The sequence below is a fragment of the Megascapheus bottae genome, chromosome 3, assembly GCF_031878675.1.
Source record: "Megascapheus bottae isolate mThoBot1 chromosome 3, mThoBot2.hap1, whole genome shotgun sequence".
Classification (NCBI taxonomy): domain Eukaryota; kingdom Metazoa; phylum Chordata; class Mammalia; order Rodentia; family Geomyidae; genus Megascapheus; species Megascapheus bottae.
This window is the reverse complement of record NC_143511.1, coordinates 36,131,298-36,157,434: the sequence shown is the minus strand read 5'-3', so window position 1 is coordinate 36,157,434 and position 26,137 is coordinate 36,131,298. Positions and strand designations below refer to the sequence as shown.

Sequence of the window (26,137 nt, the reverse complement as noted above, 5' to 3'; positions counted from 1 at the left end):
ATTCAGTTATTCTATGACTAAATTATGATAGAATAGTGACTTCTCTGTGGAATCACAGAGGTTTAGGGTCATTGATTAGAAATAGTCTTTCTGTAGAAATCTTTGTTTTGACACTTTAATACTGGCTGGTTTGTTTGAAAGGTTTCTGCTTTACAGGAAGTTTTTAGCATGTGATGGACAAGTGGAAGAATATAGAAATGATCGTGTTTCCCAGAAAGTTATGGCTATGTAACCTACAAATGCCAGTCTTTCATCTTTATTATTTAGAGTTAGCTACAAGAATTTATGAGCTAGACTTTTTTATGGTGCCAGTAAAAAGAAAGAATAGAAAAGAAAGGAAGGAAGGAAGGAAGGAAGGAAGGAAAGAAGGAAGGAAGGAAGGAAGGGAAAGAACTAGACTTTTCATGTTTTCTGGTTATCTGTTTTGCTGGTTTTCTGGGGCTTGGATGGTTTTCTGGGGCTTGGATTCAGGGCCTCTCACTTGACTTTTTCACTTGAGGCTGGCCCTCTACCACTTGAGCTACGCCTCTGCCTCCAGCTTTTTGTTGGTTAACTGGATATGAGTCTGATGGATTTGTCAGTCCAGGCTGATTTTGAACTTCCATCTTCTCAGGCCTCTGCCTCCCGAGTAGCTAGGATTGCAGATGAGAACCACCAGTGCTCAGGCTTTACAGTGACTTACATGGTGATACTAATGCTTGTTTGAATTTTATATTACTCTCTCGTTCAAATCTGGGAGTTGGAATTCCTATTTGGACCTTTAACAACTGCAGCAGCAACTTCTACCTCACATTCAGAGATTTGACTCTAACTGAACTTACGTGATGTGTCTCTGAGCGTACCCATGCACAAACATGCCAGTAGTTTTCTTTGTTTGGTCTAAAGGTGGAAGCTGCGCCAAGATTTCTTAGTGAGAACTAGATTAAAGACTGATGGGACACTTCAGAGTTTGAGAGCTATAGATTGTTGAAGATGGGAATTTCAAATAGACTGTAGCTTGTGAAGTTTATACCTTCTTATTGGGTAAAAACAAATGAACAAATACCCTGTGTTTTTTTCCCAGCCTCAGTGGGCTGTGTCTTTAGTCTTAGGAGGCAGTGAGTCCCAGGGTCAGGACAGGATGTCCAGTTCTGCATTTGAAGACGTGGTTTTTCCCTGCCTTGTATTGACCTAAGAAGCTTCTTGTCAGCTTGAGAGTGGAAGTTTGCTTTGAGAGTGTGAGAAGCATGGTTTGAGTTGTATTTGCATGTGTATTTAATTGGCAGTAGGCAATGAGAGGTGTGGTTGTCTAGAGCACTCATCTATCAGTGCTGTGGAGATAAGAGAAGCACTCTTGCTGCTTAAAGGGGGAATGCCAAGTTCAGGGAATCCTGGACTTGATTTTGTTCCCTTTTTACAGAAAGCCCAGGCAACTTCTAGTTCTGCTGAAATTGCAGGCCAAGAACTGCTTATTCAACAACAGTTGTTGAAGATTTCTGAGAAATGGGACAAGTGGTGGAATCTTAAGTAGGGCAAGATACATGGGCTGTGGTGTAACTCTGGATGTAGTGGGGAAGTGGCATTCTCCTAACAGTTGTTTTCTTCTCTTCCCATGTTGGTGAAACAGCCAGACCAAATCCATTTGGAATGCCTGGGATGGTGCCACCATATGTTCCCCCTCAGATGCTCAACATTCCACATAATCCTCTGCAAGCAAAGCCCCTGGTAAGGTGTCCCCAAGGCAGTTGGGGTGTCTAAAGAATACTAAATTTGTTCAATTCTTGGGTTGATCTGAGAGAGAGGCCAGTGTTTCTTGATTCAAAGTTACCCGAGTGGCGGGCACTAATGGCTCATGCCTGTAATCCTAGTGACTCAGGAGGCTGAGATTTGAGGATCATGGTTCAAATCCAGCCCCAGCACAAAAGTCTGTGAGACTCTTACCTCCAATTAACCACCAGAAGACTGAAAGTGGCATCATGGCTTGAGTGGTAGAGTGGTAGCCTTGAGCTGAAGAGCTCAGGGACAACGCCCAGGCCGAGTTCAAGCCCCATGACCGACCAAAAAAAACCAAAAAAAGTGGACAACACAGGCAGTCCAAGCAGGCCTGCCTCAGGTGCTGAAAACATTATGTGTTTACTTGTGCCATGTGCTTCAGGCCCCACAGGTGCCCAGCCCAGGGGGTGTCCCAGGCCAGAGTCCATACCCATACAGCCTCACTGAGCCAGCCCTCACTTTGGATACGGGTGGGAAGAACCTTTCGGAACAGAACAGCTACAGCAACATTCCTCATGAGGGAAAGCACACGCCACTGTACGAGCGGTCCTCACCCATCAACCCAGCCCAAAGTGGCAGCCCCAATCATGTGGATTCTACCTACTTCCCTGGCTCTTCCACATCATCATCGTCAGACAACGACGAGGGCACTGGAGGGGCAACCAAGTGAGTATTTGCACTCACAGAGTGCTCCCTGGTGCCTGTGATTTGGGGGGCTCCCCCTTCTGGCCACAGCTACTCTGGTATTTGGCTCAGATGCGACTGTTGCAGGTAGGTGTTATACCCTGTCCACAGGCTTGGACTCTGCATAGGGAGAAGAAAGGAAGAGGGAGCTGCTCTGTCAGGTCTCCATGAAGTCCAGTCTGCTTTGTCCCACTCTCATGGCCTGGGCTGCAGTTAACTTTCTAGGGAGGGGTCTGATAGGAACTAGAACTTGAGGATTTATCAGGAGGTGGTGTTGCTGATCCCCATGGATACCAATTCGTCTGGTTCCTGGATTACTTTCCGTCCAAATTCAACAGCTCATATAATCATTTTTGAAATAGTACTGTCTGTCTAACAAGAAGCATGGAAAATTGCCTGGTTCTAGTCTAGAATTCTTGACAAATGCACAGTTGGTTCACATCTTTCTAAAAATTATGACCACAATAGCTCAATAGCTACGTGGACATGGCCATATAGGATGAGGGTAAGCGAAATGAACTCCAGGATATGGAAACGAGAGTTTTGTTTTTGTGTTTGTTGTTTTAACTCACTATGTGAAGTTATTTCTCTCTCCTCCCACCACTATTCTATCTCTATTTCTCTGTCTTTCTCTCTTTCCCCCTCCCCTATATTTTATCTCATGTTGTTACTGTATCTGGCTTTCGTACCTGGTATATTGTTTATATCTTTATTTGTTTATTTGAAATAGGGAAGGGAAGGAGAGAGTCAAGATGCCTGGGTGGGGTAAGGGGAGGGAGACTGGGAGAAAAACATGAGAAGGGGTATCAGTGTTCAAGAAGTAATGTACCCACTACATGACGAATGTGACTAAGCCCTCTATACATCACCCCAACGATAAAATACAAATGATAAAGAAATACATCAATGTACTATATCCTAAAAAAAATTCTATATTTTTACTATCTAGGTCTTCCCATCTTGGAAAGGCACATATGCAGTCATGCAATGATGTAAAATCATCTGTACTGATGGGCAATCCTCTCCCATGTCCAGCCTCAGGCAAACATTTGATCTGTGCTGGCTCCATGATTTTATCTTTCCCCACATACATGTAAATGTTATGAAAAGCAATATATTATATAGCACTGAAAAAAATTATTTTTATTTTCAAATAGTTATACAAAAGGGTTTCAATTTAACATATCTATTTGTATGTACAGTGCATTAGAGTCATATTAGCTTGTTAAAATCCAACCAAGGAAATCTTTTTGAAAAAAAGGGCTTACAGTTACCGAAGTTAAATAAAGAGTGCATTTCTTTTGAACAATGTCATCCCTTCTTTTACTCTCTCCCATTTTTTCCCTCCCTTCCTTACCTAGATGTTGAATAGTTCATTTTTAACATAGTGTCTAGTGAGTTTCACTGCTATATTTGTTTATCTTTGTTACATCATTTCTTTGTCCCCCCACCATGACAGATAAATGAACAAACAAGACAAAAAGAAATGAAAACAAAAACCATGATAAAGAGAAAAAAGCCTCTTGTTTTCACTTCTTGGAGTTCATTTCAATAAATGTTATTTTATATGATCAGATGCACATAGTTTATTGTGCCTATGTGGTCCTTTCCTAAGAGGATTTCTTCTTTGGTCTCACTTGTATAATTTATCATACATATCCCAGCATATGTTTGTTCTTTATCATTCAAGGTATTTACTTTAGATTTATTGGTACATTCTAGTTACCTCAAATGAGGAAAATCATGCAGCCCATATTCCTTTGGGTCTGGCTTACTTAGCTTAATAAAATTTTTTTTCAAGTCTTCCCATTTTCTCGTGAATGGTACGATATCATTCCTTCTGATGGATGCATAGAATTCTGTTGTGGGGCTGGGAGTTTGGCCGAGTGGTAGAGTGCTTGCCTAGCATGCACAAAGACCCGGGTTCGATTCCTCGGTAACACATACATAGAAAAAAGCCAGAAGTGGTGCTGTGGCTCAAGTGGTAGAGCTCTAGCCTTGAGAAAGCCAAAGGACAGTGCTTAAGCCTTGAGCTCAAGCCCAGAACTGGCAAAAACGAAAAACAAAACAAAAAAAAGAATTCTATTGTATAGTTTTGGTACATTTGCTTAATTCATTTATCTCCTGAGGGGCACCTGGGTTGATTCCATATCTTAGCTATGATAAACAATGCTGTAATGAACATAGTAGTGCTGTAGCTTTAGTGTGACCTTGTTTGTATTCTGTTGGATAAATATGACCAGGAATGGGATTGCTGGGTCATAAGGAAGCTCTGTTTAATCTTTTAAGGAACTTTTTTTTTTTTTTTTGGTGAGTCATGGGTCTTGTACTCAGCCTGGGCGCTCTCCTTGAGCTCTTCAGCTCAGGGCTACCGCCCTACCCTTGAGTCAAGCCCCACTTCCTCTTTTCTAGAGGTTAATTGGAGATAAAATTCTCAGGTCCTTTTGTGCCCTGGCTGGCTTTGAGCCTTGATCTTCATATCTCAGCCTCCTGAGTAGCTAGGATTACTTACAGGTGTGAGCTACCACACCTGGCCTTTTGCTTTTTTTTTGGGGGGGGGGCTAGTTGTGGAGCTTGAACTCAAGGCCTGAGCAGTATCCTTGGTCTTTTCTCAAGGCTAGAGCTCTACCACTTGAGCCACAGCACCTCTATATATATACATATATATATATATGTATATATATATGTATATATATATATATATAGTACCAAGGAATCAAACCCAGGTCTTTGTACATGTTAGGCAAGCACTCTACCACTAGGCCAGTCTCCTGGCCCTTGCATTTTTTTTTTAATGACCAGAAATGTTGAGCATTTTTTCATGTCAAGGAAATCTTGAATGTATACTCTGCCCTTCTATAAAGTGTCCTCTTCTCCAAAAAGGGAAGAAAAGGGAATTATGTTTCCTCTCCTTCCTTAGTTTGAACTCAACATTTTTTGGAGTAGATAACCAAAGTTGGTTTATACTATATTTATTTGTAATATGGCTGGTAGACATTGTTTTTGTTATCTGGCATAAGAAGTTTGAGAGACTGTTTCCAGCCTTAATGTAGGTTCCTGCTGATTTGTCTCCTTGAAATTCTCTCTGTCCTTTGAGTGTTTACTTACAAAATCGGGAGCTTCTTTTTGCTCAAGTCTAGCACTCTACCACTTGAACCACAGAGCCACATCCAGCGTTTTGTGTGTATGTAGTGCTGAGGAATCAAACCCAGGGCTTTGTGCATGCTAGGCAAGCACTCTACCACGAAGCCACATTCCCGGGCATACTATTTTCTAGACAGGCATTCAAGCCTTTGAGCCATACTTCAGTCCAAAATATAATGAAAGCCCAGGGATAGTGCTCAGGTGCTGAGTTCAAGCCCCAGACTACACAAAGGAAGGGAGGGAAAGAGGAAGGGAGGTAGGGAAAAAGGGAGAGAGGGAAAGGAAAAGGGAAGGGAAAATGTTATGCCCTGAGTTCAAACCTCAGTACTCTGAAAAGTAATTTAACTATGAGGTGATAGTTTTAAGACATTTTAACTATAATCTTTGAGTTGGGCTGCAGTAATTATTTAATGAATCTTAAGCACTCCGAGTCTCAGGCATTATGTTTTGATCTTTGTAAACACCTTAAGGTCCTAATATCTTCTCATAGAAACCATGTTTAATTTTGTACATTGGGAAAAATTAATTTTAAATCTATGCAATTAATGAGAGGGTCTTTATTTTCTAAATATCAGTTGATGTATTTAGACACTTTGTACTGATCTTGCAACAGCAGCTATTACATACTCCTGGGCAGGGTAGCGACTTAGACCTGACAGAGCAAACACTCTCCTAAGAACAGTGGGAAGTTGTGAAAGCCTGTGAAAGAAGTGTCCCCCTTGTCTTGTTGCTGCATGGAAAAGCATTTTCTGTTTCTACCCTATTGGCCTGTGTGACTCTGCAGCTCCTTTTTGTCATGCTTAGGTAGAAAGGTGGCACCTAGTCAGTGTGCAGCCACATTCTTCTGTCCCTGAACCCTTCCTGCCACGTGTGGACCTAAAGCCTTTTGTTTCTGTGATCAGTCCTGTTGAGTTAAGGAGCTGCCAGCTGTGAAAAATCTATATGTACTTGTTGAATGAGCTTTGGTTAGGTTGGTTATATCTGACTTTACGTGTACGTGAATGTAATGACTATTTCTTCCACATTGGTTTAATTTGCCTTTCTTCTTTCCTTTTGACAGTCTGCTTTTAATTCATATGCTGCTGTCCTGTGGAGATGCTCGCCAGGACATTCCCTCCTATCACCACCAGCCAGCCATCTAGAAATGGGGGTGGGGAAGATGGTTCAGTGGCTGGAAATGATTGCTGCCTATAGAAGCATATAGATATGATGGGCTGCATATAGATATGACAGGCTTTCATAGCCCACCCTTCCCTTGTGAAGTGCTGCCTTAAATAGCAAGAAAAGTCTGGGGGGTGAGAGGAGGGAAGCCTGCCTAATGGGTTGGACTCCCAGCTGTGATTGACTTCAAGTGAAATACAAAGTTGTTCTTGTCTTCATACTTGCTTCATTCTTGCAAGTGTCGTCCAGCTTCATCTGCAGCAGGCTTAGTATATAGCGTTAAATGACTTTGTGTATCCAGGTACTTTTTTTTTTTTTAATTTAATAAATGATTCCTTCGCTTTGGACCTGGTTTTTATTATCAGAGATTTAGGCTAGGTACTGGTGGCTGACCTTTGTAATCCTAAGTAGTCACAAGACAGAGCAACAGCCTAAGACTGGACAGGAGGAATGGTGGCAAGTAGAAGAACAGTCTCAAGCAAATAAGCTGAACTAGGTTGGCATCTACCTCTTGAGCTACATCTCTAGCCTAGCTCTTTACTGCTTATTTTTGAGATGGAGTCTTGTAGACTTATCTTCTAAGGATGGCTTCAAATGGTGATTGATATCAGCATGCTCAGTAGCTAAGATTATAGATGTGAGCACTAGTGCTGGCTGAATTGTGATTCTTTGTTGCCTCATGACCATTGAAAGCTCATTTTATGCAAAGCCTATCTTTTTCCTCTTAGCATCTTCTGTCCTTCTGAGAATATTTTTGAACTGCTTGGTCATTCCTAACTTGGTGCTCAGTACTATTTTTTTTTGCGGGGGGGGGTGGGAGAGGGGGGAATACTAGTATTTGAACTTAGGTCTTCTCGTTTTCTAGGCAGGTGCTATATAACTTAAGCTAGTCCTGGGGCTTGAACTCAGGGCCTTGGAGATGTCCCTAAGCATTTTTGCTCAAGGCTACCACTCCAGCCACAGCTCTACTTCTGGGTGTTTTCCTCCCTGGTTAATTGGAGTTAAGAGTTTATGGACTTTTCCTGCCTGTCTAAACCGGCTTCAAACAGTGACACGGAGATCGTGTGTGTGTGTGTGTGTGTGTGTGTGTGGTGTGTTGTAGCTGTTGGTCGTGGTGAGTAATTTTTGGTTTTTGCCAGTTCCGGGCTTTGTGTGTGTATGTATGGTGTGTGTTGTAGCTGTTGGTCGTGGTGTGTGATTTTTGTTTTTTGCCAGTCCCGGGCTTGAACTTGGATCAGGACCTGAGCACTGTCTTTGGACTTTCTCAAGGCTAGGGCTCTACCACTTGAGCCACAGCACCACTTCTGGCTTTTTCTGTGTTGGTGGTACTGAAGAATCGAACCTGGGTCTTTGTGCATGCTAGCAGGCACTCTACCACTAGGCCTCGCTCCCAGCCCCAAGTGTGTATTTTTTTTTTTTTTTTTGCCAGTCCTGGGCTTGGGCTCAGGGCCTGAGCACTGTCCTTGGACTTTCTCAAGGCTTGAGCTCTACCACTTGAGCCACAGCACCACTTCTGGCTTTTTGCTATGTATGTGGTACCGAGGAATCGAACTGGGTCTTCATGCATGCTAGGCAAGCACTCTACCACTAGGCCAAACTCCCGGCCCCTGCATGTGTGTATTTTTTATATGTTATTTCTTACTAACTTTTTGTCTAGGCTGGCCTTAAACACAGTGTTCCTGATATCTGTCTGCCTGATAGCTAGGATTATAAGTGTGAACCATTGCAGTTGGCCTTAATACATTCTTTTCCTTGGTAAGTGGTTATCAGTTAGCCACCACTTCGAAGAACAATTCCTGTAGTAAAACTATTTCTGGAGATATATTCTTGACGGTAATGTAAGATTAATAAAACATAAAACGTATTACTGTTGTTATTATGAGTCTGCAGAATAGTTTAAGTCCTTCTGTTTATTTGACAGTGGTTCAAAATAATCATATTTATTTCATGTTCAGCCACATCACTGGGAACAAGATTGGCTGGGAAAAGACCGGAAGCCACACAGAGCAGCAGGCACGAGGAGACCCAGGAGACCAAGTGAAGGTACAAGGCTTGTAATGTCTATTCTTTAGGTATTGACTCTGAGTATGTGTATTAATGATAGTATTAAGGAAAAATCCTTTTTCTCAAGCATGCCATAAGTCACATAACACTTTTCAAAAGAGGAAGGAAGAGCTCAGAACTACCATAGCCATCTATAATGAAGTAGGAATGACTAGGTACTTCCCTGTCCTCTGAAACAAGGTGTTAGAGCCTTGCAGTATGTCTTTCTAAGGGGCTTTTGTGAGGATTAACTGAGAAAATGCCTAGGATATGTTTGTTAAAAGTGGAAATAGACTAAATTCCATTTTTCCTTTTTTATACCTACTTCTACCTGCCTATAGTGATCGCTATAGATAATTGAATTACAAAGCCATGTTAATAACTGTTGTCCCTGATTATCTACAGGGTTGTGAGAATTACGAGAAATTCTTTTTAAAACTCTTCACTTTTCTTGTCTTGCAAATAAGCAACAGAAATACTATGTGAATAGCTATTTTTCTTTTTTAAAATTTTTACTATTACATAGTTTGAGTAATTGTTTTCAAAGAGCTTTTGCTTTGGAATCCAAGCACTTTGACTTGTTTCATATCTGTATTTCATGGAAGAGAAAAGTTACAGAGAACATGAGTTATCCATGTGTTATTTTCCCCAAGACCAGTTTTGGCATTTGTAAATTAAATGTTAAAATTAAACACCTAATGACACGTTAATATAATAAAGTTATTGTGTTCAAAAACAAAAAACCTGTACATGTTTTTAGGGTAGCACTATTTTAAAGAAAAAGTAATAAGCAGTTCCCATTTTCAGTGTTTATTATTAAGAAAAACAGAATTTGGCACTGTAGCTCACACCTGTAATCCTCAGATTACAAATCTGAGGACCCCCATTCAAAGCCAGCCTCGGTAGGAAAGCCCATGAAAATCTTACCTCCAGCTAACCATCAGAAAACCAGTAGTGGAGCTGTAGCTCTAAGTGGCAGAACACTAGCCTTGAGCAAAAGAGCTCAGGGACAGAACCCAGTCCCTGAGTTAGTTCATTGTGCAAATAATTGCTCTTGAACAGTTATTCACCTATTTCAGAGTATGCCAATTATTGTGTTTTATCCTGGTAATTTTTCTTATTTTTTTTCCTGTGTATAATTAGTTTTATATGACAATGGAGAACAAAATTTGAATCAGGCCTGGATATGAATCTTGTCACATAATAGTAGTAAAATTATATAGCCCTTCTCAGAGCTAACAGACTACATAGTGGTGGTGAGAGAGAGAGCTAAGCAATATGGTGATGCAGAGCATAGGAGGACTGAAGCTGCTTCCTAAGATATCTCCTGGTCATATTCTCCATTCCCGCACAGAAGTACAAAGAGAGACCTGGGGTAATTGGGTACACAAGGCTGTCTTCTCTGGCACAAATGATGTTAATGATTCTTCTTTGTGTTTCTTGGTCTAGGGAAGGACCACATCAGAGTGTTGTGTGGTGCTTTGTCTTTTTTTTCTTTTGGTCAGTATTGGGGCTTGGACTATGGGCCTGGGCGTTGTCCCTGAGCTTTTCAGTCTAAGGCTATACTGCCCTACCCCTTGAGCCATAGCCCCACTTCCAGTTTTATAGTAGTTAATTGTGGATAAGAGTTTCACAGACTTTAGTGCCCAGGCTGGCTTTTAACCTTGATCCTCAGATCTCAGCTTTCTGTAGCTAGGGTTACAGGCGTGAGCCACTTGTCTTTAAGTGGATCTTGCATTTGGTCTCTAAACAGATGTCCTCTCTATACCTTCTGTTGCTAGCAAGTGGTGGGACAATACCTATCACATTCAAGATTGTGGTAACTGGACATTAATTCACTCTTCCCCCCTACTGCCCTTTGCTCTGTAGGCAGAAGGTTCATCCACTGCCTCCTCGGGAAGTCAGTTAGCTGAAGGCAAAGGAAGCCAGATGGGCACTGTCCAGCCGATCCCATGCCTCTTGTCAATGCCTACCAGGAACCACATGGACATCACTACACCTCCCCTTCCCCCGGTTGCACCTGAGGTGCTGAGAGTGGCTGAACATAGGCACAAGAAGGGGCTGATGTATCCCTACATCTTCCACGTTCTGACGAAGGTATTACTCAGGCTCCTGGAGTGACTTCTGTTATTTGACTGGTGTTCTGTCTTTTTTTTACCCCCCAATTTGGGAAACATTTTCCTTCCTATTACAGTCTGAATCAAATTTTAGTTTCTCTTTGCTAATTAAACTAAAGAAGAAAAATTGTGCTTGTTAGTACAATTAAAAATAACCTGTGAAAAGTCTCACTTTCCCTTTTAAATTAATGTAAATAGTTTTGAAATGTCTAATGAAGTAATAATACTACGTATTTTATTATAACCTGTAACTATTTCCTTTTTTTAACTCCAGAATTTTTATACCATATTTATGCTGAAATGTCAGGCTTGATTCTGATGTCATACTGATTCCTTTATTATTTGTTTTTAGGTAAACGTACACTTCATGCATTTTGAATGTTGATTTATCTTTCTGGATGCAATTTTAATAGTTCTAAGAAAAAGAAATGGAGTATAGGATTTAAACATGTGAAAAGTCAGAAAATGCAATTATTATTTTACTCAATGTCAAACTTCACTTTTTTAGTGTCTTACCAAATGTTAGATATATAATGTGGCATTGTTTTGAATCTTGTGTCTCAGATGCATCTATGTATTTAAATTTCTTTAATACTTTGTAGTCTTTATATTGGCACAAGTTACTTCAGTGACAGACTTATGCAGAATTGGTTTATTTCTATCTTAGTATTAACATGTTTTCCTCAATACCTATACTACAACCTTTTCTATTTCTTATGCGATCCATCTGTGGTTTGTAAAATGGAGTCAGTAACTTCGTATGACTCCTATTCCACAGGGCTCGTGAGCTGGACTGTTGATTCTTTAATCCAACATTGCTTACTTTCGTGAACTAAAGGACACAAAGAATATTTTGCCAATACTACTTTATTCAGCTTTTTAAATTTATATTTTGGTTGTAACTGCCTCCAAATCTTATTGTTTAATATGAGCATATGTGAATAGTATCACATTTCAAATGGAATTATAAGGTAAATACCATATGGAAGGGGAATGTATTATAAAGAATGAAAGTTTTTGTTATGACCAAAAGAGCTTGGTAAGTTTCAGAGGCCAAAACTTTGGGAAGACATCTTTCAGAATGACATGTGTAGAGAAGACACCCTTTCCCACGGGCCTGTTTAAGACCTAAGGTGCCTGGAACCCTCTACTACACCCATGCTGCCAATACTGATGCCTGGACAGTCAACTAGATCTATATGAGGGGTATAGGTTATACCAATGTTCTTCCTCAGTTCTCACCAATTCCAAGGGCAAATATTCACAGAATGACTGTGGTTGAGAAAATTAAATGTCACTGTCTTTTTCAGATTTCAAATGCTATTTAGGCTTTTTTAGTACTTTAGGGAAAAGTTTAGATGACAGTGCATACTATGTTCTGTGAGCTGACCAGCTCTGGTTTTAAATTGATCCAGTTGAGCTATTTTCAGTGAAACTGCTTCATGGTAATATAGAGAGGTATCAAAACATAAAGTATTATAATATTAAGAGAAACAAGCCTAGATGAGAATAAATCAGGATTAAAATACTTAGGATAAGGGGAATAACAATTTTGAAACTAAAATCATATGAAAATGTTACACAAAATTAGTTAACAGAATTTATCAAAAAATTAATAGACATTAAGCATCATACATGTATTTTGTTATTATGAATATATGTAAATAAAATTTCTTGCAAAATATGTTGATGTATTTTGATGCTGTAAAATGCCCAAGATGGGACCGCAGAAATCTGGTGATGAACTTGGCTGCTGAAGGCCACAGCACCAGTCAGTTGTTTGTCTTTTGGTGGCCAAATAAAGTTCTTGCCACATAAGCCTGGAACACAAGCAAGGTGGGGTGGTTTTGTTTTGTTTTGTTTAGCAGCCTCACTCAGTGAAAGTTTTATTGAATACCTACTGCTTTGTGGAGAACTCCTAGTGGATATTTAAACAGTTCTCTTCACTAGATCATTTTCAATGTGTATTAATTTATTATGAAAGAGCTTATTAGTAAAGAAAATGTCACCATTTTATTTGAAGAATACTTCATTCCTTGAATTGCGTATAAGTCACTGAAAGTGATAAAATTTTATAAGTTATATCCATTTTGATTATAAATAAAAAATTGTAGGTTTTCCATGTTTTCTATTCTATTTGTTGTCTTGTGTTATCTGTCTAGATGGTGTCAATGATTTTGAGTCATTTTTATGATTTTCTTTTGGTTTCTTTTTGGTTTTGAGCCCTAAGCATTAAGTTGGGACCACTGCAGACACCTCTCCTAAACATCTCAGTGTAGGCAGGTTGGTAAAGCAGTGGTTTGAAATAGAATGTCATTAATGGAGATAATACAGTATGTTTCTGTGAGTTTGATGTAAATTCAATATGAAAAATGTACAATATTATTCTGCTTTCTTCCATGCAAAGGGTGAAATCAAAATTGCTGTTTCTATTGAAGATGAAGCCAACAAAGACCTGCCTCCGGCCGCCCTGCTCTATAGGCCAGTTCGTCAGTATGTTTACGGAGTCCTGTTTAGTTTGGCAGAAAGCAGAAAGAAAACTGAGAGACTTGCTTTTAGAAAGAACAGACTTCCACCAGAATGTATGTACTGTAACAATCCATTGTTTGTTTTCCTGGTTACCTTGTAATCTCTTGAGTATTTCCTAAAGCCTTAGAAGAATCATGACTGAGTTTCCCCAAGAGCCTCCATGGCTCTTGGTTCTATGGTCTATCCTCGGGAAAGTAGGCCAGGGTAGAGCTCCAGGACAGAAGGAGAAAGCTAGACTTTCTTCTTCAGTAACATTCCAGTAACTATGTCTATTCAGTAAAATAATAAGACAGTAGACTTATAGTTTAAACTGAATCTTGATCTGGAAGCATTCTTGAACTCTTAGCACTCTGGACACATCTGTGTCTGTACTCTGGTGTTTGTGAAGTGCAGATCTACCCCTCCTAGCAGTCCAGCCTTCTGAAGAGTGGTCCTGCAGGGCTCTGCCACCATAGCAGAGGTTGTGGGACAAATGGGTCACCACAGGACATGCTCTGGTTTTCCTTGGAGTCCTCAAGACACAGCTTGAACTTCCAGCTCATCAACTGGGGAGTCTAAAAAGTACTGTTTGTAATGCAGAGCATAGTTTAGCTCAAGTGTCTTCCTTCATCTTCTAGTGAGCCTCTGTCATGTTTTTTGAGAAACAATGCCTTTCTATTATTTATAATTTTATCTTTTAGTAGAATAATTGCAAAAAAAGTTACTGTTTTTACTAGGAATAACACAAAAAAGACTCTGGAATCATATAGCCTAAAATAAGGATATTATGAATTATGGGAACTACAAATACTAGATCATTCTTTAAAGCAAGGGTATTTAGTTACAGATGTCCTACTATATGGTAAATGCAGGCCCCATATTGCTCATGATTAGTCCTGACTGTGATTCTGAGCAAAGGTCTAAAGATGCTTAAATTTTCTATTTGCATTGCCAAAGTTGTGATCAGTAAGGCTTTATCTCTCCTACTTCTGCTTCCCTGGAAATAGTTAAGTTGCCAGCTACTGCTGAGTTGCTTGTGTGACTGTAGTTGACAGAAGTAATGCCTGCCTAACAGCTCCCATCTTCTATCCTCCTGGGTCTTTGATGGCTACAAGCACACATTCTTCCCAAAGGTCTAGAGCGTGCTTCCTGTGTATATTCCTTCCTTACATTGTTAGATTCATTAGCTTGTGAAAAAATGGCATGGCCTTTCTCTGCCCAGAAGTTCTTGAGCCTGCTTTGAATTGAGTGCTAAAAATGCCTGTTCCTCAGTGTTGGGGCTGTTTTGTCTCTTCATTTTCTACCTCGGAGCACTAGACTGGCTTTGCGGTGGAAGGTGTCCTTTTATTTATTTGCAACTGTGTTCCAAAGACAGTTACCTTTGCATAGCAAACTCTTCAAGGAGTTTTCAGTGATTAGCTGTACCATGTCATTTAGTTGTGGGTACAGGATGTTTTGTATCATAGTGTACTGGAGACGATATGAGATATGAGAATACTCTTGTTCTCGCATGCTCTGCTTCAGGTGGCCAGCCCACCTGCCTGGCTGACCTGTGCCTGGGTATGGCGAGGGCCTATGAACAATAGGGACAAGTCCTCTGAAGAACAATGTATGTAGAGCACTGGAGAAGAATTACTGGGACTGGCAAGGACTTAGCCTTTGAGATGCCTGCCAGTCCCTAAGAATGTTCCAATAAGGCCAGCTCTAACTGGGGTCAGAGGTCACAGAAATGAGTCATGAAGGGAAGAAAGGAAAGTCTGAGGTGACTTAAACAGATACATGAGGCCTCAGATGGGTATGCTGTTGATCTTAACATGAAATCTTAATAGAGCAGGATAGGAATATAGAACACTGCAAAAAGGGTGGGAGAGATAGGGTGCTCTGAATATCTTCTCTTCAGACACAGCTGAGATAATGAGAATGTCATGGCTTCGGGAGGAAGATTTGTGTTCTCTTCCTCTCCACTTCGTCCTCTTCTCTTCAATCTCCACTCTGCCTTCTCCTCACCTTGCTTCTTCCTTTACAAGGATGGAAAATTAAAGTTTGGCTGTTGTTGAAGTATTCTTTTGAACAGAAAGAAAGATATGAATATGCCAGAAGAGAATAAGAGGGAGAGTGTGAATACAGATTTGATGTCTAGAATTAGGTGAAGAGGGATCACTATCCAGAATCACTATTCTTGGTGAGGACAAGAAGAACTAGAGATGCAGATGTTCAGATTGTTTAAGAGAAGGCAGTGCTGCCCAGTTGTCCACACATAAGAGTAAGAGCTGCCACTTGTCAAGTGGCAAATGGTAAATAAAAGTTCAGAAGTGGCTGGGAGTTTGGCCTAGTGCTAGAGTGCTTGCCTAGCATGCACGAAGACCCGTGTTCGATTCCTTGGTACTACATACTTAGAAAAAGCCGGAAGTGGTGTGGAGGCTCAAGTGGTAGAACTCTAGCCTTGAGAAAAATCCAAGGACAGTACTCAGGCCCTGAGCTTAAGCCCAGGACTGGCAAAAAAAAAAAAAGTTCAGAAGTAATTTTAAAAACTTGCCTGTCACTATTGTGTGTCACACTGTTAGATGAGTTATTACTGGCAAAATTAAAAGATATGGAAGAGTGACATGAAGGTGATAGATGGCTCTGGTTGAATTGAGAGAGGATGTGTAGATTAGTATGTCAGAAAATTCATATTCCTGTGTAAGAGGATATGTAATTTCTGAGGTTCTTTGGAGGGTCAGTAAGTAAAATGCTAAGTAAATCACATCCTGTTCTGCTCAAGTGTTTTGTTCACTTCTTAGAGGTAAGGGAGCTAGTCAGTGTTCGATACTGGTGCTTAGTGATATATTGGCTAGCTACATGTAGACTGAACCAAAGCAGAAATGAAGCCTTCAAGTGGGAAAGAAAGTACATGCAGGTGACATTTGACTAGACAGTTCATTAAGCCTCTAAAATTTTAAGTTTTTGGAGAAACATTATTATTGTGTTGTAACAAATAAAAATTACTTCTGAATGGAAATTGTTTAAATGTGGACAGATCCTAGTACTATAAATGAAGTAAGTCTTTAAAATCAGTATAATTTTATGGGTTTTAAGGTGTTGTATAGAGGGATTACAATTCTGTAAGTAAATGAGTACAGTTCTTCTCAGCCAGTGTCACTTGTTCCTTCTTTCACTTGTCCCCAGTTTCCTCCTCTTGTCCCTATTCACAAATTACGTATTTCATTTTTTACATAAGGGTATACTAAATAGCATGATTCCATTTGTCCTTCCTGGGTGGGTAATGTTTTTATGGGGAGCTGATTAACAGGTGTGCATAAAAATATCTCCCCTGGCCAGGTATGGTAGCTCATGCCTATAATCCTAGCTACTCAGGAAGCTGAGTTCTGAATGAGGATCAAGGTTCAAAGCCAGCCTGGGCACAAAAGGACCTGAGACTCTTTATCTCCTCTAGAAAACGGAAAGTGGAGCTTGGCTCAAGGGTAGGGGGGTAGGGAAACCTTGAGCTGAAGAGTTCAGGAACAGCTCCCAGGCCGAGTTTAAGCCCCATAACACCCCCCCCCCCAAAAAAAGAATAATGTCTCCCCTGTAAACTTGTTCCTTAAATGTCAACCAACCGAATACTAATTCCACTTAAGGTACTTGATGAGATTTCCTTACTTGAAATATCTGTTAATTAGTTGTACATTTTAGTAGTTTTGGGGAGAGTGCTGCCACTTCTGGATTCCCTGAGACAGGAAAGTAACCGTGCTGCAATGAAGCACCTTTAATGGTCTCAGAGGAGGACTTGGTTAACATGATGGAACAATGATTCAGTTTCGGTCTTGTTAACATCTTCAGTTTAACCTGTGGTCACTCCTGCCTGTACCACTCCTGATATCATTAGAGCATGGAAAAGGAGCCATACACCGTAGAAAATGTCCTGGGAAGGCAGCCTACATGTAGGAGTCAGTCTCTGAAGCCACATCTTCTGAGGTTTCATTCTGTGGAAATGGAGAAGCTGTGGGGAGTTTCCTAGATGCAGATGGTTTTGTGCATCTGTTTTCCTGCTTATCTTTTCCTTCAGGAGACCGACCCTGAGAGCAAATTCGGGGGCTTTTCCTCTCTTATGTGCCTCTCAGCCATCCCCAGTCATCTCTGGTTCATTTCAAGGGCAAGTAAGAGGAGCTGTATTGATGTGGGACAAGAGAGCAAAGCCTAACTTTTGAAAGGAGGAGCCTTGGCTACAAGAGGGCTAGCTGCCCTTCTCTACAGCTTAACTACTAAGTTGTAAAGCTTAAATAGATAGTTGTTTTGTTTTCAGAATTGGGGTACTCTATCATTTGAGCTACTTCTCAGGTCCCTTATTTTAATTTTCTATTTTTTTTATCTTTAAATAGTTGTAAAAGGAGGAGGTTACAATTTAATGTCCATATATGTTAAGAATGATGGTACATCTTAATCAAAGTTACTCTTTCAAACATTCCCCCTATCTGCCCTTTTGCCCACAAGTTATATCAAGTTTCTCACTTCCATTTTCAGATGTGTACATTGGGTATTATGACAGTATTTGCCCAGCATTTCCCCTTCCATCCAGTTGCCCCCTTCCAGTTGGACATTCAAAACATGTTGTTGGTGTCTTGTTTGTTTCTTTGCTTATGCTCCAATGGGATTGAATTCACAGTTCCTCCTGCTTTCAATTGGCCTTTTTGTTCATGTTTGCTCTGCCACTTGAGTTACAACTCCACTTTCATGTGTGTGTCTTCCCCCCTCCAATATTTAGAGATAAAAGAATCTAAAGGGGCTGTTAGTGTGGCCTAGTTGTAGAGTGCTCGCCTAGCATGCACGAAGCCCCTAGGTTCAATTCCTTGGTACCACATACACAGAAAAAAAAAGCAGAAAGTTGCATTGTGGCTCAAGTGACAGAGTGCTAGCCTTGAGCAGAATATGTTCAAGGACAGTGCTTAGGCCCTTAATTCAAGCCCCAGGCCAGGCCAAAAAAAGAAAAAAGTATGTAAAAAGGATTTGTCTCCCCAGGTTGCATCTAAACTTCAACTGTCAGATCTTAGCCTCCTGAGTAGCTAGGACTGTAGGTGTGAGCCACCAGCAAGCACCTGACTCTTGATTATTTTTGAGGTGGCTTTGTTTTATATCTAGCCTCCTGGGCCAGCATCCTCCTACTTACGCTTTCCCACATGTGCCATTGTACCCAGCCATTGGGTTTTCCACATACCTGGGATGATAGGCATGGGCCACCATGACTGACTGAGATAGTCTTGCCCAGGATGGCTTTAAACTCCACCTTCTAAGTAGCTAGGATTGTAGGTTTGAGCTACCTTGACTTGATTACCTCTTTAAAATTAGCATCATTCAATTAAGCTGGATATAGGAACACATACCGTCAGGAATCTCCTGTAGTAGGATTGCAGGTTTGAGGCCAGCCTGCACTATATAGCAGATGCTGATCTCAGACCAAACCAAAAATTATCCTCTTAATAAAATTAGTTATTGTTTTCTTGCTTTGTGTTTCCCAAAACAAATCTTCTCCAGTACCTCAAAATTTACATGAAAAGTACTATTATAAAATATAGATGGAAGGGGCCAGGAGTTTGGCCTAGTGGTTAAAGTGCTTGCCTAGCATGCACGAAGACCCGGGTTCGATTCCTTGCTACCACATACATAGAAAAAAGCTGGAACTGGTGCTGAGGCTCAAGTGGTAGAGCTCTAGCCTTGAGAAAGTCCAAGGACAGTGCTCAGGCCCTGAGCTCAAGCCCAGGACTGGCAAAAAAAAATATATATATATATATAGATGGAAGACTGAAGGCTTAGTGCTGTAACCCAATGATAGTCTTAAAACACTTACCTAACATACATAAACAAGCTCTTGGTGTGGTCTCTAGCCACTAACCCCCCTCTTCCCCCAATAAAGAGATACTAGGTAAGTTTATGGAAATGCCAAGCAAATTTATAAACTAAGAGTGCTTGTTTTTCTTTTCTTCCCTCCCTCCATCCCTTCCTCCATTCTTCTGTCCTTGGGCTTGAAAAATCAGGGTGTGGCTAACACTAACTACTTGAGCCACAGCTCAACTTTTGCCCTTTTAATAGTTAATTGGATATAAGAGTCTCATGGGCCAGGCACTGGTGTCTCATGCCTAGAATCTTAGCTACTCTGGAGGCTGAGATCAAAGAATCACAGTTCAAAGCCAGCCCAGACAGGAAAGTCCATGAACCTCCTGTTAATTACCAGAAAACCAGATGTGGTACTATGGCTTAAAGTGGTAGAGCTCTAGTCTTGAGCATAATAGCTCAGGGTCAGGGCCCAGGACCCTAGTTCAGGCCCCATGACTGATAACCCAAATACCGCCCCCCCCCCTCCAAAAAAAAAAACCAAACTACACCAAAGAATCTCTCATGGACTTTCCTGCCTAGGCTAGCCATGAACCACAGTACTCAGTTCTGTCTCCTGAGTAGCTAGGAATGTGATTTGAAGCCAGTCATAGAAGGAAAGTCTGAGAGATCCTTTATCTCCAATTAACCAAACAAACAAACAGACAAAAACCATCTCAGAAGTAGAGTTGTGGCTCAAGTGGTAGAGTACTAGCCTGAGTGAAAAACCTCTAGGGTAGCACCCAGGAGTTCAAACCCAAGAACTGGTACGTGTATTTTCCTATATAGGCTGATTATCCTTTACTTACAATGCATGGGATTGAAAGTGTTTTAATTGAAAACTCAAAATCTGACTCTGTGTATGTATGTGAGATTTGCTTGAGGATCAACCCCAGGACCTAGCACATTCTAAGCAAGCACCTTGCTGTATCTCTATCTCTGAAACTATTGGGGTTGTCATATCAGTGCTCAAAGAGTTCTATATTTCTGCCATTTCAAATGTCAGGGGTTTTTTTATTAAAAGATTTTATTAACACTGATTTTTTTACATCATATTTCAAATGTCAAGTTTAAAAGGTGTTCATGAATGGAATCTCTATTTGCAGTCGCTGGCACATAAATTTAAGAACAAAATTAAAATTAAGCTGAGAGTTTATATGTCATAGATACATATTGATCTATATACATTATGTGTATAGAATATATATCCCATCATAGATTTATGTCTATGTAGTTAATATTTGTATTTCCAAGATGCTGTCAATGTCAAATGTCAGGTTTTTAATTTTGGATATTCAAATATATATATGTATATGTATATATTTTTTTAAATTCAAGCCAGAAACCAATCATGGTGGTTATGTGTATGTAAACCCAGTAACTCAGGAAACTGAGGAAGATGATTAAGATCTAATAGGAAACATTGGGTTTAATGACCACAAATTGCATTTAGGGGTGAAGGGAACCATATTTATAAAGAAACAAAGCGTTAGAAATGTAGCTTCCAATCACATAGGAAGCCAGGGCTGTGGAATTGTTTGTGCCAGGATGAAAATTGAGCTTAGGGTAGAATAAAGAGACTGAATTCATGCTTTTAGAAATGAGTTTCTTCCTGAAACAGTGATTTTCCTAGTAATAGAAAAGACAAGATAAATAGTTAATACATAGATTTGTTCTAGATACTTAGCTTGTTGCACCTAAGCACTCCCACTCTCGAGTTTGGAAAATGCAGTGTGGCCAGGACTTTCTGCAGTGCTTACTGCACAGGATCATGGACACAGCTATGCTTTTCCCAGGGTATTATTCTGACTGGCATCCTTGTGGGCAGATTTACATACCCAGAGGTTTATGCAAAAACAAAACCCTACATTACTCATTGTTAGCTGTTAGCGGGAAGAACAAGCAGAGAACAGGAAGGTTCTCAGCTACTCCTTAACCATTTTCACTTAAATCAAGGCTGAGCCTTTCTTTCCTTTTCTCAATTCCCAACACCCTAAAGACTGTCAACTCAAAAACTAGATACCTTTTATAATTCTTTTATCTATAAATATTGTTTTAAATTAATTTTTGTTAGTAATATAAAATTATAATAATAGTAACAGAAATAGTATGAACTATGATTTTAGAGTTTGCCTACATGGCAAGGAGAGCCAGGTGCTTTTTAGGTCTAATTATCAGGATTCTGTTGCACAGGAAAATTTTTAGCAATTTGTTTTAGTCTTTGAAAGTGGACCAAGTCTGGAACCTTTTAAAGAGACCCTAACTCAGCTAACTGATAAGTTGCCTCCCTTATCCTAACTTGACCTGGCACACAGTAGCCACTAAAATACTTGTTAAATGATTGCCAAAGGTTTCACACTTGTTGAGTGGTGATATAGTCAAAGTTTCCTAGATATTAGTGTTTAAAAACAGTTGAGCATTTTGTTAAAATAAAGCAACTGTAGAGCACTTTTGTGTTGTGATCCAGCTTTGAGTTCATTCCTCCTGTTAGATTTACACTATGTTCCTTTTGAATATTACAAATGGACAGTGAAAATGCTTAGCACTGTGGAGGAGGGCATGACTTCTTTCTTGACCCTTCTATTTCTGAGGTCTTGCTTGGTACTCTGTGTGCCTTCTGGAGCCTATTATAAATCTGAGTTAAAGCATTAGCTGAGGCCATTTCAGGCTACTGCTAGTCCTCAGACCCAGGCCAGTGAGTTGGCAGGGCCCTAAAGGTGGAGTCAATGTTTGTGAAAGTGCTTGGTAGGTAGGACCAATAGTTCTACATCACCTAGAATGAAGAAGAAAACATAATAAAATGATTAACTGGAGACTGGTTTATGCCTGTAAAAAAACTTAGCAAGACCCTGTTTCAAATAACTAAATAAGTAGCTATTATTACTAAGAATGAAGCAACAGCTGGGCAGAGTTGCTCACGCCTATAATCCTAGCTACTCGGGAGGCTGAGATCTGAGGATCGAGGTTCAAAGCCAGTCAAGGCACTAAAGTTCGTGATACTCTTACCTCCATTAACCACTAGAAAAACAAGTGGGGCTGGGGCTCAAGAGGTAGGGTAGTAGCCTTGAGCTGAAGAGCTCACAGGGACAGCACCCAGGCCCAGAGTTCAAGCCCCATGACTGGGCGGGGAGAAAAAAAAATGAAGCCACAAACTCAGGGAAAGAAGTCCAAACAAAGGGAAAGAAAATTTGAAGGTAAATATGTATTTCATAATAATGCCTGGTTTTTTAATAATGCTGCTTTTTGAGAAAACCCAAAAGGAATTCTTAGCACATATAATCTGTTCTCTTTGGAACAGTCTATTCTGGGGAGTTCTTTGTGTCTGTGGGTAGCCGTACATTAGGAATGAGATGCACCTGCATCTTGTTCTGAAGCTTTGGCCTGCTTTCTCCTTGTAGGATCAGACAGTGTTTGTTGTGGCTGCTGGAGGGAGATAGGGAGAGGTGTGGGCTCCCAGGATGGCTGCTCGGGTGATGATGACTATTCCATAGATTCTGCTGCTGCTGCTGGGGAAGCTTCTAAGTTGAGCTGTGCTGTAGCTCAATGGGAACCAGGTGGGGGATAGGGGGGTGCCTTAGATTGTGCGTCCAAGGACAGGGTCTGGTGATGGAGAGTTTTATTGGTTTTCTATTTGACACCTAAAAATATTGAATAAAAGTAAATAAGCATATGTGTCTATATACATGTATATTTTTTGCTTTTAGTTGATGAACTTTCAAATAAGCATTTTGACTTAACATTAAATATCCCTTAAAGGTGCTAACCTTTACATCTAAGTTAGTAAAGTGTAAATGCAAAGAATTTTCCTAATGACAGTTTATACCTTTTTGTAAAAGAAAAAATTTTCAGTGACTGTCAGAACTTGTGGATGGGGCCTTTGATGTTCCTGTATGTGATGCTGCTACCGCACTTGTTGGGGTTGAAATGTGTTTATATGGTTTTGTTTTGTTTTGTTTTCCTATTGCTGATAACTGTATACTCCAATACCTGACTCCTTGCTGTTCCGTAATGGTTCAAGAGGTCATTGATTGCATCACCTAACCGTATTGAGTCTTGGAGCAAAACTGGAGACCAGCTCCACACAGACTTATCCAAGTAATTTTGTCATGGTTTTGGGGTATTCTGAATTTTCTCTGTGGCTAGAGGCATTACATTAGAGAAAATAAACCCTGGGGATTAATGTTACTTGATTAGAATTAATGTGCTGAAGATCAAATTCAAATCCAGGGGTCCATCCTGGTTTCCACCCTCTCTCTGTCCTGGAGCAGCCATGCTGCTGAGGATCTGGTATCGAGCAGTGGTGGTTTGGGCTTACACTGGGCACAGAGCATTTGAGTCCCTCTCTGCTTCTGGTGTTTACTGAGCCAGAGTGAACTATTTGTACTTCTGAAATGCACACTCATATTTTCCCACCAAATTGTCATCTGAGTGCAGTTGATGAGAAATTTAAACATATTAGTTTGAACCATAGACTGTCATCATTGTATGTCCTCAGATTTCCTTTAATTTATTTGAAAACTGGTGTGTCGGGGGGGTATGCATAACTCTGTATTTGTAAGAATTAAGTGACTCTAGTGACTGAACACTGTGGATAATAGACCATTGTTTTGTAGTATATGGACCTTGACTGTCTTGCTTTGCTTTTTTCTTTCTTTCTTTTTTTGAAGTGAAATTTGGAGGATCCTGCATTCTGTCTTAAGTTTTGCTGAATATAATTATTTTGTGCAGGCATCATCTGGGATTCAAAACTCAGCATACTGCTTCTACTTGATCCTTGTGACTAGTCTTTAGAGTTCACTGTTATTCAAGTAGCAAGTCCTTAAGTTACTATCAAATGCAAATATTTCTTAATTCTTACTTTATCAAAGTATTTTTATAGAAAAGATGTGCACTATGTAATTTGGATTTCCCTGTTGAAGTAAACAGATAATTATATACTTCTGTGAATTATACCAATTGTTAGCACTAAAACTGTTATTTTTGAATTCTGCATTCAGTATAAAAATCATGATCTAGAACTGGGAGTTTGGCCTAGTGGTAGAGTGCTTGCCTAGCATGCATGAAGACCCAGGTTCAATCCCTTGGTACCACATACATAGAAAAAAGTCGGAAATGGTGCTGAGGCTCAAGTGGTAGAGCTCTAGCCTTGAGAAAGTCCAAGGACAGTTCTCAGGCCCTGAGCTCAAGCCCAGGACTGGTTAAAAAAAAAAAAAAATCATGCTCTAACTGAGAAGAAATTTATGTGTCCTAACTAAAAATCAGAATAAACAATGAATTTCAAGGAATATAAGAGGGAAAAAAAAATCCTGAGGGCTTCGTGGGTGATAGCTTACTAAAGTTATCTACAAGGCCAAATCTTCTGACTGGTTGCTATAGAGCACAATTGTTTTGTGTTTTTATTTTGCAGAGTGGAATGGAGATGGTGAGTGAACCTTACTAAGTATCTTTCCTCCCCTCCCCCTTACACAGTTTCACCAGTGATCATTAAGGAATGGGCAGCTTACAAGGGGAAGTCTCCTCAGACCCCAGAACTGGTGGAAGCCCTCGCCTTCCGGGAGTGGACCTGCCCCAATCTGAAGAGGCTTTGGTTGGGCAAGGCAGTGGAGGACAAGAATCGTAGGATGAGGGCCTTTCTGGCCTGCATGAGGTCTGACACCCCAGCCATGCTCAACCCTGCCAACGTGCCCACTCACCTCATGGTGCTCTGCTGCGTCCTACGGTACGTGCCAGGGTAGTAAGGGAAAAGGGCAACTAATCATGGTATATTGAATATATAATATTCTAGGAATGTAAGCTATGTAAATGCATTAAATAATTTATAGTACAGAGTGTGTTTGTAGAAAGGCATATTTATTAAATATGTATAGCCTATAAATACTATATTATTTTAAAAGTTTATTTGAATATGAAATAATTTGGTAGTTGATTATAGGAAACTATATTCTATGTGCATTCTTCTTTTTTTTTTTTGGCCAGTCCTTGGCCTTTCTCAAGTTTAGAGCTCTACCACTTGAGCATCAGCACCAATTCCACCCTTTTCCTGTGTATGTGGTACCAAGGAATCGAACCCGGGTCTTCATGCATGCTGTGCAGGCACTCTACCACTAGGACAAACTCCTGGCCTTCTATGTGCATTCTTTTGTGGGGAAACTTTGTATTTTCTTCTCCCTTTATTTAGTCCATGTGAACATGGTTATATTTTACAATCACCTGGTTCTGGGCTATGATGGCTATGATCCAGCATGTATTATGTACTTTTTTTTTTTTTATTAGTAAAAGGGTTACATGATATTTGCCAGATAGAAGGTGCATTAATTCACATACATTGATACCCTTTCACATGTCTTGGTACCCATTCCCCCTCCCCCCCCCCCCCGTATTATGTACTTTCTTGATCACTTTGTCCTGGCTCTGGTCTCAGGACTTCTCTTGGGTTGGCCCTGGGACATAGACCATCCTTCAGTTTGGAGCACTTCCTTACTTTCTAGCTTTCCAAGATGCTTAGGGTGCATCTCCTTTGGTGCCAGCCATCTCTGCATGGAACAGCCTGGCTCCCTGAAGCAGATGTTCGAGCCCAGGCTGATATGCCCCTATGGCCTCTCTCCTGGGCTCTCATGTAGTGATGGATGACTGTGTCATGTAAGGTTCATTTGAATTTGTAGATATATCAGATGTTCACTAAGTTTTAGAGGTTGGATCGTTTTGAAAGAATCAAAGTTGCAAGTACATTATAAAAAAACTTCAGAAAATTATTTTTAGTTGCATACTTAAGTGTAGTTTTCTAAGAGAAAACGGTAAAAATTCTTACTGAATCACCATGTGATTATCAAAATCAACTACATAGGTCCTTCAGTTCCTGGCACCTCAGGCTCATTTCTTAG

The 26,137-nt window shown here is 40.3% G+C and overlaps 1 protein-coding gene across 1 annotated transcript in view; it reads left to right on the top strand.

Moving 5' to 3' along the window:
* The window catches only part of Fam120a (family with sequence similarity 120 member A), a 99,775-nt gene that overhangs the window by 48,242 nt on the left and 25,396 nt on the right, over window positions 1–26,137 (top strand). Inside the window, exons 6-11 of the mRNA XM_090329900.1 lie at window positions 1,607–1,704; window positions 2,135–2,418; window positions 8,697–8,784; window positions 10,654–10,881; window positions 13,309–13,483; window positions 24,726–24,975. Coding sequence (XP_090186026.1) covers window positions 1,607–1,704; window positions 2,135–2,418; window positions 8,697–8,784; window positions 10,654–10,881; window positions 13,309–13,483; window positions 24,726–24,975 — 1,123 coding nt within the window. The remainder of the gene's footprint in view (window positions 1–1,606; window positions 1,705–2,134; window positions 2,419–8,696; window positions 8,785–10,653; window positions 10,882–13,308; window positions 13,484–24,725; window positions 24,976–26,137) is intronic.